The sequence below is a fragment of the Hypomesus nipponensis genome, chromosome 7, assembly GCF_054491055.1.
Source record: "Hypomesus nipponensis isolate SF chromosome 7, ASM5449105v1, whole genome shotgun sequence".
In the NCBI taxonomy this organism is placed as follows: domain Eukaryota; kingdom Metazoa; phylum Chordata; class Actinopteri; order Osmeriformes; family Osmeridae; genus Hypomesus; species Hypomesus nipponensis.
This window is the reverse complement of record NC_140367.1, coordinates 15,883,208-15,896,444: the sequence shown is the minus strand read 5'-3', so window position 1 is coordinate 15,896,444 and position 13,237 is coordinate 15,883,208. Positions and strand designations below refer to the sequence as shown.

Genomic DNA, 13,237 nt, shown 5'->3' with positions numbered 1-13,237 from the left:
CATGAACAAGTTACAGGTTTCCCTATAAACCACGGTCAAATTCTCACAAGGTTATAATTAGGATTCCTCCATTAGGAGGACCCTATTGTTATTGGTGGTATTATTAGGGTTCCTCCGGTAGGAGGAAACCTATTGTTTTTGTTAGTATTCCTTTAATTAGGGTTCCTCCGGGAGGAGGATACCTATTGTTTTTGTTAGTACATTTACATTTGCGCATTTAGCAGAAGCTTTTATCCAAAGCGACTTCCAAGAAGGTTTTATAAAATTTCATAGGTCACTGATCATAACAACGAGATAGCCCCAAACATTGCGGGTGGCCAAACATGTAGCATACATTAGTATTCTTATTCTTATTATATTTCTCCATGAAATGATATAATTCAATAGCTCAAAAGTCCTTAATTTATTTATTTTTTTCAAATTTGGCCCAATGATAAAACAGGTCACTCACTACTCCCAGACCAGTAATGGCCCACATACGCCCATAGGTGGCGCTATAAGCCACGCCCAAAGGTGTACGTGTTTTCCCCCATTACTCCAAAATGCCTGAACATTGGTATTCATGCTTTATTTCTCATGGGGAAGAAAAAAGTCTCAAGGACCCATAAGGTCTGCCATGATAGATTTTGCTGTGCCTCTTTCCTGCCTGAGCATTCAAATATGGGAAAACAATTCCCATGGTTTCCGGCTTAATGTATTCGATTATACCGATTATATTTCTGAAAACTGCCAGATACTCATGACAACCTAAGCTCAAAGCACATATGATTTGTTAAGGGTTTAGTGGCAGGAAAAAAATAAATCGTATCGTCAGCAACGGCAGCCATTGTTTGCCGGGGCAGATCCAGAGGATACCATGGTAGATTACCTACAGTGTTAGATTTACTGCTTTAAATTGAAATTGGAGATATGAATAAAGACAAGTTTCTTATGTGTTGTCAATATTGTCAATTAAAAGTCTAAACTTTTTACTTATGAAGAATTTGTTTGTAGTAGTAACGTGAGTTATTTCAGGAAAGAGTTGTGTGACAGGTTTGGCCGTTCATGACAGGCAGCTATGACAGCAGTAGCACTGTTTAGCCTCGATTTTAGCAGATTTGTGTGGAACTTACAAAAACAACATTAACTAGCTGGATTACTTTAAGCTAAATGTACATACATTGTTTGGCCAATTCGGTCGATTGTGGAAAAAAGTAAAACATGTTTTAGTTATGGAGAGGAGTATCCAGCCATAGCGCTAGCTAAATAATCACTACAATGGTCATAACTTTTACTCAAAATATGATATTTCTAATATGTCTTCTGTTCTACATTGCGCAAAGTTTTCCTCTATCTTGTAAGTGGTTGAAAATAAAGTTGTCTGATGGAGTATGGTGGACGGAGAAGATTTCTGTAAAAAATCTCTTTGATAATGGATGATTTGCCTTAAGTAATCATATATTTATCCACATCAAAAATCCCCTAGTTCTTCTCTTCAATATGGTATAAACAGTTAAGGTGTATGATTCAATATGAATTCCTAAATTATGAATATGCATATGAATATCATATTTCTAGCCTGGGTGCCAGCCGAACTTAACCCCGCCCACAATTTTTTGGGGTCGGGAAGTTCGGTCTGGCTTTGCTCCGTTGGGGAAATACTATGCCCGAACAAGAGCTGTTCGTACAAATCTGCCCTGACAATCTCCAAATTGTCAGGGCAGGCTTTATACAATGATGGACAGATGATCAACAGTAATGTAATCAACCATATCACCAAAGAGCGTTTGGGTTGAATTTGTTTTCAACAAACATGGCTGCCACTGGACAGCTGAGATGTGCAGATTCTGCCATCGAGTCTGTTTTAGAAGACGTCAACATTAATTTTGAAAGAGGAACCGAGAAGCGCAATCAAGGCATTTGTCGATCGAAAATGTTTTTCTGCCGTCCTTCCTACGGGATTCTGTAAAAGTGGTTGTAGATCTATCCAATTGAGCTTTTTTTCCGAGTTTGGTTGAAACACGCCCCATAATCACAGCCAAATGGAGCGGTATCAGACTCATAGCCTGACTAATTCTAGTCAGAATATCATATTTCACCAGCAAATGGAATTTTGGCTCAGGCCATAAAGGGTTGATGTCCAAATTTGGTACGACCTTCAAAACCATTATCTTCATGAACCATAGATCCAATAGACTTGAAATTTGTTACAGATGTGTAGAACACATGTCTTCATACAGTGTGGAGTATAAGAAATGCAATACAAAATGGCTGAAATGGGTGTATTTATGTAAATGTAAACATTGCCTCAATCTTTGCCATCTTTGCGTCAATAAATCAAATATAATTTTGACAAAAACAAATTCTAACCTTATTTGCTTCAAGATGACATAATTCTGAAATACCATGAGCAATTTCACTTTCATATGTCAATAGATTACTGAATTAAAGCGGTTTAAACTTTGTCCAAATCTAACAATGCGTGCTACAGAAGAAATGTATTGGATGATAATGTCCATATAACAGTTTCAGATGGAACACAACTTAAATTGTGAGGGAGTTTTATTCACTCACAAACTATACTGCTGTATAATAAACATCCACAAAATGAGATTTATTCTGGAATATAAAATACACTTAAGACATGTTGTCTCATAGCCTACGATATCCTGCTCCATAATACTCAAATCTCACTCAAACATACTTCATATACTTAAGCAACCACAGATTTACCTTAATATTGAACAATACAGTTTCTATCTTGTTGAACCCAGTCAGCTGCTCGCTTCTTTTGCAAGTATTGCCTGCCATATATTACCGGAGAGACCGCTGCTGCTGCTACCGCTAACGCTGCAGTTAGTTGTGTGCTTTGCTTGCATGTGATAGTTTAGGCTGGAAGTACTACGGTGATAACTAAACTCAGCCTGACAATCAGTACACAGAGCCTTAGTTTTGTCAACCGAACCGTCTCAGAACTTTTTGGAGAGGAACTTTCGGGTAAAAAAGAAACCTGCGTTAACGGCACAATTTTTTTCTTATCGCGTTAAAATGAGATTGCGTTAACGCGTTATTAATGCGTTATTTGACAGCCCTAATTGTTATTAATACAGTAACTGACCTTGTTACCTTCCTGACACTGAGACACTGAGAATAGCTCAATGGGCTGGGATCATGTCCTACAAAGTGTAAGTGCATAGGTTCAAATCCAGCCACAGTCTGTGGGCCTGATATGTCAAAATATGATTGAATTAAATTGAATTACTACACAGCGCATACACTCAAAATTCTCACAGACTCATCCTGCCCCTTAACACACGAGCAAGCTTGGCGAGATGCACACACATCCTTTCTGGAAATTGTGGCCTGACCAGGCCCCCACCCTCACTACTTGGTTTTTAGCATAGGCCCTTGTGGACCTTGGTGTAATTGCATTTCCGATTTTGTATGCAATGGTAAACAGTTCTCAAATTCTAATTTCCACTCCATGAGTCTAAAATGTCGGAAACTATACATGCCTTATTTATCATGGGAAATCATACAGTGGTGACCCATACAGTTCGCCATGTACGATGAACATTTTGAAAAACGTACAAATATCTTCTTTTGAACCATGCCTCCAATTAACTGTATGTGTAGGCCACATGCTAGTTTGAGACCACAATAGATATGGAAATAAGAGTGAATACACTTAAGAGGGCGGCTTTGTCCACATACAACCAAGTAGGTCTACTTTCGGACAAGAGGCATTCCAGGAGTGCTGACATTTGACGGCCTCAGACAGCATGAGTCTGCCTCTGGGCCTTATGAAAAGGCTCTTGTCTTGATTTGCAATGCAGCAAGGGGAGGTTGGAGACCATGGGGGGGCAAGCTGGGGCCAGTTGTACTGTTAGAAATGCCCGTTACATTAAACATTATTGTTGTCACAATTTTCTTCCCAGAACTGCAGGCGCAAACAGGCAAAAGCACTGGCACCCCAGACATTTTTCATAGGAGTGGCAAAAAAGAGAAGCAGAAAAGTGCAACACCCTCCCACTAACATTATCTCTAATTCACTCCTGAATCTCATCTGTGTTGTATGTCTGCAAACTGCTATAGTATGGGCCTACAAGAAAGTTATTAAGTCATTGGACTTGTTTGGGCAGGGTGTTCTGTTTTAAGTTTCCGTTAATTTGTTACTGACAGTCTTTAATGTAAGTGACATGGTGACGTCATTGCCATTCGACAAAACTAAGATTTTCTTGTGTTTGTACAAACTAACTTAAACTCATACTAAGAAAATGTACACAGTATGCCGTCCGTAAAGTCTAATCTTAATTTTACATTAAAAGTAAACGATTTGTTAGGGAAAAAATGATTACCTGTGGTTTTAAACCAGTGTTGCCAACTGCAACGCTGTACGCGAGACACACTGGTAAGAAAAACTACTCCAAACGCTGTTTCGGAAGCCAAATGGCGACAGAACATGTTCAGCACTGCCCTTACTTAAATTAAAAGTCTTTTAATAGGTGAAACTATCTGACTACCAACCTGAACTTCAATGCCACTGCCTAAAATTGGTCACAAAGGTCTCTAAAGGCCGAAATATGCTTCTGCGTCTCCGTTTACGGATGGGCGGGCGCACGGATACGGACGGATAGACTCCATAGGCTGTGGGTGCTGAAAACAATTCACCGCCAGAAGAGTAGGTGGCAAAATACAATAACTCAACAAAATAGATATAATGTAACACATAAGCAATAGTGCATGTCAAGCACAAGCCGCAATTTTTGCGGGAATACAAAGCAAATCTATAAATACAATAATATAACTACTACAAGTTGTAAATCCATTCTGAGATAAAAATTTGTTAAATGCTTTGGAAAAAAGGAAAAAAAATAGGTTTTAAGCTGTCTTTTAAGAATGTCTAGCGTATTTGCTTCCCTGATATTTATGGGTAATTTGTTCCATAGTTTTGGGGCGTAATTGGCACAGGCTGCATCACCAATCTTCTTATGACTGCTTCCGGTGACCTCTAATAGGCCTGCATTTGATGATCGCAGTGTTCTAGCTGGTGTGTAGTTCATAAGAGTTGGCAATGTAGATAGGTCCTTGTCCGTGTAGAGCTTTGTATGTGAGGAATAGGACCTTAAAGTCAATTCTGAAGGTAACAGGGAGCCAGTGTAAAGTAGCTAGGACAGGACTAATGTGTTCTCTCCTTTTAGTTTTGGTTAATAATCCAGCTGCAGAATTTTGAATGAGCTGTAGTCTTTCAGTGGTTTTCTTGGGAAGACCAGCGAAAAGTGCATTACAGTAGTCCAGCCGGCTGGAAACTGGGTGCTACGGTCCCCATATTCTTTGGACAGGACTTCACAAAGGGTAGCCAAATATGAACATTTCAAAAACACGTTTAAAAAAAATATTTAATTGCAAAATTATAAATTAACTAGCCACCAAGATCTAACATTGATCCAGTTTACCAAATTAATTGAGTTTGCTAATAAATAAAACTAAGTAAACAAACTACTGACAATCAGGAGTATTTTATTTTTTATAATAAACCTTATTCTTTGAAATAGACAAACCTGATGAAAGTGCATTGATTGTCCTTGGGGTTTCAAAAGCCTAGAGAAGATACAATAAAGATGAAGGCAGTGACTCACCTGACCAGTTTGTTCCAGGATATGTCAAGTACTGCATCTGCATGGCCCTCAACTGGCTCTGCTGCAGACTAAAATAGACAGCATAAAAGTGTGTTCTATTATTGTGTCAAGAATGTTTTACTGGAAATGTACCTCTTCTGATTCTGTTCCATAGAAAATGAAAGTGGAAAACTCAGTGTTCAGTGTTATATGTAACAAAATACCTTTTTGTTTTTCTTTTTCTTCTTTGAAGCCTTTTGGTTTCCAAGACTAAAGGCAGGCTCTAGGCAATCCACCACATCTAGATCCCATACATCTATTTGGGGTGTCATGTTTCCAACAGCAGCATAGTTACCTATAAAAACCCACAGGGTACAATGAGGCCAGCAGACACAAAAAGAACAATAAACAAGGCTATTCATTCAAAATAATAGAATAATCCATGACAGTGATGTTATCCTAAGGTTGGTTTTTATAGTATTTTACAGAATCTAACATCCCATGATCCTGTAATCTGATACATTTTTGGCAGTCACATTTAATTCTTTAGGATAGTAATCTGATCTATGAGCTACCATTCAGATCCACAATGCATGACCATGCACCCAGTGCTGAAAAATACATCCAGAATATCATAATATCTACATAATGTTTGCCAAAGTATGCAAATGGTTCACTAAAAAAGACTGCCTGGCAGTCTGTCCATGCATTTCTTCCCAAAAATGTAGATGGATTATTTGTGCCTACTGTAGAAGACAAATAGTTACAGACTTCGTTAGTTGATTTTAAATATAAAGTAAACAATTAAAAAATAAAATATGGGTGTTTATCTGACAAAAATCTACCTTTTAACACAATGAGCACCGAGACGATTTTCCTTACTTACAGACTTAACACAGATCTTCAGACAGATGCTGTTACTGATACGTAATTATCGCTAGATGGCGCTTCTTGCACAGACCAAAAGTCAAGGGGCCCTATCTTGCACCCAGCGCAATTGACTTAGTCAACGACGCAAGTGTCATTCCTAGTCTTTTATTTGTCAGGTACACAGAACAACACAAGGTTAGACTGGGCACTGAAATTCTTAAGACAAGACAACGCAAGCACCTGGCATAACATAACATATAAGTACACGGAACATAATTTACATCTATGCTGAGCTTAAATAAGTGAAACTTCCTAAATATACAGAACAATAAATAATCGACTATACTAACCCTAATACTAAAACTTCCTAAATTACAGATAACAATAAATAGTACACTATACTAACCCTAAATGCACAAAAAAACCTGTTTCAACCCTATAACCTATTCTAACCTAAGTGGAGTACAGTGCAATAGTGCAAATTTGCAGATCAGTGACTATGTCAATGACCATACAGGAGCCTGGTGGCAAGGTACAGTGAGGTACAGTAGTGCAATGTAACTGATAGAGCAAAGAGTAGCTGAAGGTGACGGTGTATAAGTGACTAGTGTGCAGTAAATCAATAACCATATCAGTGTCCATTCAGAAGCCTGATGGCCCTTGGGTATAAAGTGTCTGCGTGTGCGCGACCGGATGCTGCGGTAGCGCCTGCCAGAAGGCAACGGGGTAAAGAGGATGAAGGATGGGTGGGAACAGTCTTTTGATGCTATTTTAAGGGCGCAAGCTTGGTCCGTGCGCACTGCTGGCGAGGCCAGGTTCTTCTTTCTGCGAAGCTACGTTACATTGTTTTGACTTATGGCTGTTACATTTCTTCAATGATTATAAAAAGATTTTCATAAGAAATGTATATGTATGTGAACTTTTTTTGTAACAACTGTGGCAATTTCCTCCCATGACAGTTTAACCGAAGCTAATTTGGTTAGGTTTCTTCTCCCATGTCCATCAGAATCAGAATTCGGTTTATTCGCCATGAAGCTTATGTTACACAAATACGCGATTTACTGTGGCAAGAAGGTGAAAACAATAAACATATACGGGTATAAATTAAGTACAAAAGTACATTAGTTAAACTAATTCTAAGAACTAAACAATTAGAAAAAATATACTGAAAATACTACAAAAAATATAACAATTAAAAAGATATATAATATGTAAAAATAAGAATAATAATTTGAATAAGCAGCATGAGTGGGCAACTTAGTGCAATGAGAAAACTGCTCTGCCTTTCTCATACAATGTCACTTCTCTATCTTTTACTGCCCTGACGACAACATCGGTCTCCTCGGCTGTGAACCACAGGCGTGCGCCTGGCAAATCCGCCGTTATAATAGCAATTCGCCATGGAACAAGCGCTGCTCTTAAAGGGAATGTGAGATGATGCTCTGATTGGTTTATTGCACGTTATGCCCAAACCACACCCATTAGTAATGTAGCTACTTCAGACCAACCCTTTTTAGATTTGCGCCAGGAGCAAAGTCATTTATCCCGCCAGCAAAATAACAACCAAGCTGAAGTCACGCCCACAAAGTTACCTTTGCGTTTTGATACTTGCTTTCAGATTGTCAAAATAGGGGGGAAGGTTGGAAAATGCTCTTGCCTTCAATCTTTCAGTAAAATTGTTTTTATTATAATATTTGTTACACATATTGCGGGTCAAACTGCAGTTAATCTATAAATGCGTAATCAGACATTATCAGCATTCTATTGTCGTCTGACAATGATCACGTCATTGTCCCCAGTCAAAAAGTATAAACCCACAGGGGAATCTTAAACACATTTTCTGATAGATCCAGTTATCCAGGCAAAACCTGTCAGAGCACAGTCCAAGTATTACAAAAATGAGAGGCCTGTTTGGAAATTCTGAGCAAGGCCTACTTGATGGGCAACATGTTGGGTGATGAATATTAACCAGACTGGATGCTTATTTGATATAACAGCCAATCAGAATAACAAAACAGACAGTGACCTCAGGTGCGGGGCCTCAGACGTACCCACCCGCCCCAAAACGAAAAAAGTTCAAATATTTTGCAACATAAGTTTCCTCAATATTGCCCTTGTTATCAACACCTGCCTGTCGATGAGTACACTTGATCTACATCTGCTAAATTCACCTCTTGCTCCTTGGGAGAGGCTCTGTGTGGTGCTGGGAATTCACTATATGCACACATTACTTCCACATATTGCATAAGCCAGGCAACAATTTCCGGTAGCTAACAGTTACGTTAGTTCTCTCACACAAAATGCAATTTTTTTATGAGAAGGTTGGGTGATCTTCCCAACATGGCATGATTGTGAATAGGATTCTATGTAGAGTAAATGTAGATATCTATCACTAGCTAGCAAACTAACGTTCAATTTAGTTCAAACTCAGTTACCATGGAAATTTATGTTGTGAAACTAGCCTGGTCCGAGGCAGGCTAACTGTCAGGCTTAGCGCATGTTGGTACTTAACCAGACGTTCCTGTAACACTGACTCAACGAGAAAACAATAATTCACTACAGACTTTCTGGCATGATGCCTTTTTAATACCACCATCAGTTCAATATGTAATCAACTTAAATAATTAAAACATATAAAACATACAAAAATGTAATGCATTAAACAATGATGAAGAATGATGAACGATGATACAAACCTACATAGCCAACGCTAAACTTATAGCTATATGGTAGTTTTTGATATCAAACGTTTAGGCTGATATACATATATCTCAATCTAAATGATCCTAGTATAATTATTATAGCTACATAATAGTTAGGAGTGTCATTTTGATGTAGTGGTGGATGAGGGAGCTGTCATATTATGCGGCTTAAAGAGAACATTCTTTTGGGAAGAAGTCACATGGCGTGAACTTTGCGTTTTGCCGTGGTGGATCGATATGATCCATGTTCTACCTCTCGGGTTGCTTAAGAAGAGGGTGCACCTTCAATTATTGAATTTGACCTGAATTAGTCGGATTGCATGAACTAGAATTGGCCTTCATGGAACCGTTTTACCCCCAACCGACTTGTTAGGTTAATTCAAGTCAAGTTTGGGACTTTAAGTCCATCTTTTTTGAGCTGCCTTTATGGAACAGGTTTCTGGCCTATTTCTTCCCTGAAAGACTTGTCACTGTCGTGTGCATTTAGCCAATAGCATTTACTTCCTTGCATATACTGTGCTAACTGTATTATTAAAGCTAGTTTTGGTTTGAATGGCAACATACTGACGTTGCTTGTCCACAAATGCCGCATAGATTAGGGTTGAACCAATGATACGTACTAAATTCATGCAAGCTGAATTACAACATGAAGGAATGTCAGTTCTGATTGCACCATCTGTCGCTATTTGAGCAAAAGTGGCCTCCATGGAAGATGACCCAGGAGGACTCAATTTTGAAAATAAAACATGAAAAAGCCAGACTAGAATAAAAAAAAATGCACACAAACAAAAAGCCACAATCCTTCTGGGAGAATGTCCTTTGGACAGATGAGTCAAAACTGGAGCTTATTGACAAGTCATATCAGCTTTATGTTGACAAATGAAACATGGAGGAGGCTCGGTTGTGTTTAGGGACTGCTTTGCTGAGCCTGGCACAGGGTGCCTTGAATCTGTGCAGGGCACAATGAAAACTATCAAGGCATTCTGGAGCATGGGTCCTCCAACAGGAAAATGACCCAAAACTCAAAGAACAAAACATTGGACTGTTCTGAAATGGTCTTATAAGAGTCCTTCTCTGAATCCTATCGAATATCTATGAAAAGAGCTACAACTTGCGGTCTGGAGAAAGCACCCATTCAATTTGAGACAACTTGAGCAGTTGCCTCAGGAAAAGTTTGCCAAACTACCTGTTATCTTTAAAGTAGCTAGCTTTTAGCGGTATTGTTCCCAACAAACTAAACTAGCCACTGTAAAATTAAGTTAGATAGAGCTACAGTAGAGGCCAGGTAGGTACAGAAGCTAACGTAATGTTGTCAACTGACGCTGTATCTAGTACTAGTACTACTAGTATGATCCTACGGGTACACTTTTGCACTTTTTGAGGTTCATGTTGTCAAATTGTAACTTGTTTAACAACATGCTCTTATGTTTCTTCCCATTTGCACTTATTTGCTTTTCACAATGTATGCTTCATGTTTTGGCCACCCGCTATGTTTTGAGGCTATCTTGTTGTTTATGATCATTGACCTGCGCACTTTTGTAAAGCTCTCTCTTGGAAGACGCTTTTGATAAAAGCGTCTGCAAAATGAATACATGTAAATGTAATGATAATAGTACTACATTACTGATTACTTCACATACATGCCTACTTTAATTCAGAATTGTAGATTATTAACTTTAACATGACGCTGTAACAACCAATTACGAATTGATTCGCTTTAATCACTGAAGCAGTTTAACCATGACCCTCAACTACACGTCAAACTCAAGCCCGCGGGACATTAATGGCTGTGTGCTGTTATTTTGAGGGGACATCAAATTTACACTGTTATACAAGCTGTTCATTCACTACTTTACATTGCAGCAAAGTGTATTTTTTTCAGTGTTGTCACGGGAAAATATTAGTGCTGTCAAACGATTAAAATATTTAATCGCGATTAATCGCATTAATGTCATAGTTAACTCGCGATTAATCACAATTAATCGCACATTTTAATCTATTCTCAATGTCCCTTGATTTATTTTTGTCACATTCTTTTTTTCAAATTTTAATGCTCTTATCAACATGGAAAAGTGGTTCGGATTGCTTCGTGCCAATATTTTTTTTATTGAAAACAACATTGCAATCGCCTGGCTTTGATGAGGGGGCGGAGCATTCGCATCAGCTGAGTGCTTGGCCATCAAGTGGTATTTCAGACTGGACGTGCTGCTATGATAGCTCAGTTTACAACGACAAAACACACAGATCACTGGTCTTGTCAATGGAACCATTTGGCAACTTTTTAAAAGTAAACTCTCCATTCAGAATCTTATTGGCATCCATTTCGGCATCTCGCACTCGCCATCCACTCAAAACGTAACGTTAGCCTACTACAAGAGAATGTCTAATATCCGTAAACGGGCTCTGCTACTACTCTTTAGCCGGCTCGCAAGCCAAACAAGTGTTTGTTTCACTTTAGCCGGCTGTGTTTGAGGCGCGCCTGTTGTTTTGTTTCCGGTCTAGCTAGATCCGGTGTGGTGTTGTAGTTTTTCTAAAATCGGTAATTTTTGCAACAGCATGTGAAAAAAACCACAAAGTCTGCAAGGCCAAAAAGAGCGTTAATTGCGCGATAAGAAAATTGACGCCGTTAATTTGGGTTTGCGTTAACGCCGTTAATAACGCGTTAAACTGACAGCACTAGAAAATATATAATACAATATTTACAAAAATGTGAGGGGTGTACTCACTTTTGTAAGATACTGTAACTAACTTTACAAGCTTGCTTTTAAATGTTCTTGTGTTCTGTAATGCTGTTTGTGTCCTATGGTGTTTCAGGTAAGGCCATTTAGGCAGGTAAGTTTAGGCCTCTCATTAGTCCAATATTTTCCAGAAGCTTGGTTTCAAATGCTTAGTGTGTTTTGTAATGTATATTATTAATTAAATACTGCCTACCATTCATGGTAAAATGTATTTATTAATTTTATTAATTAATTAATAAATGTTTTGTATATAGTCATTTATGGGTAATTTTTTTTAAGCCAATCATGTCTCCTTGCATCTATCTCCTTAGTGATGACTACATTTCAGTTGAAGCACTACACACACCTGTGCCAATAAACCCTTGTGGTCAAGCACCTCCTTGTCGCTCCCAGAAGCCGATCGCATTTGTGATAGCCAGAGCTGCTGTTCAGAGCCTTCAACATGGAGGGTTTTAGCTGCAACTCTTATCTCAACATAGGCTTTGTTTCTCAGACAAGCTTCACATATTGACTCCCATCCCCCGCCTCAACAACCCAACAATGTTCACAAAGCTATTGGGAAACCTCTTGAAGGGAACTTTACTTTTAGTCTAGATGGAAATAGGGGTCCACTCGCACTCCCCGGGCTTTTTTATGCCACCTCATTTTTTTAAATCCTTAAAGTGTTTATTTTCAGAATCTGCCAGGTACCAATCTGAAATAATGTCTCAAAGGCTTCATTTTTAACCCTTTGCTGCACCCGACCGTATCCCAAAAAATTATATAGAAAGTGGCATAACATTTGAAGTAAACAACATACAGAGACAAATGAACACATTTCCCATACAATTCTGACCCCAGGAATTTAATGGAATGGTTATTTTTGACATTTGACAACATATTGACCCTATTTCTGGACAAAAATAGCAAAGAATAGCGAAAGATGTGTAGAGGATTTTATTTTTCACAACCTGTTAGTTCTTTATCATTCAAGTGTCTATTTTAAGATTAAATTGGGTACCAAGCTGAAATAATGTCCAAAATGCTTAATTTTTTTACCTTTTGCACCAAACTCAAAAAATCTAAATATGATATAAAGTGACATAACTTTTGATGTAAACAACTTAGAGACAAATGAACACCTTTCTTATACAATTCTGACCCATGGAAATCGTTATTAGTTATATTTACAACTTATTGACCATCTATGGTTAAAAACAGCAAAAAAAGCTAATGTGACAACTTTTTTTATTGTAATAATAGCAGCCTGAAATGGGGTTTATTTGAAACTTTTACAGTACCTATCCTGAAGAAATTGAAAATAGCTTTACTTTTAAAGTAAACAAAACAA

At 38.2% G+C, this 13,237-nt stretch overlaps 1 protein-coding gene across 4 annotated transcripts in view; it reads right to left on the bottom strand.

The window, feature by feature from the left end:
* The window catches only part of pwp1 (PWP1 homolog, endonuclein), a 110,587-nt gene that overhangs the window by 42,822 nt on the left and 54,528 nt on the right, over positions 1-13,237 (bottom strand). For all 4 annotated transcript variants that reach the window (XM_084702011.1, XM_084702014.1, XM_084702013.1 and 1 more), the window contains 2 exons: positions 5,822-5,952; positions 5,619-5,686 (listed from right to left, as the gene is read on the bottom strand). In XM_084702011.1, the coding sequence (XP_084558137.1) occupies positions 5,619-5,686; positions 5,822-5,952 (199 nt within the window). The remainder of the gene's footprint in view (positions 1-5,618; positions 5,687-5,821; positions 5,953-13,237) is intronic.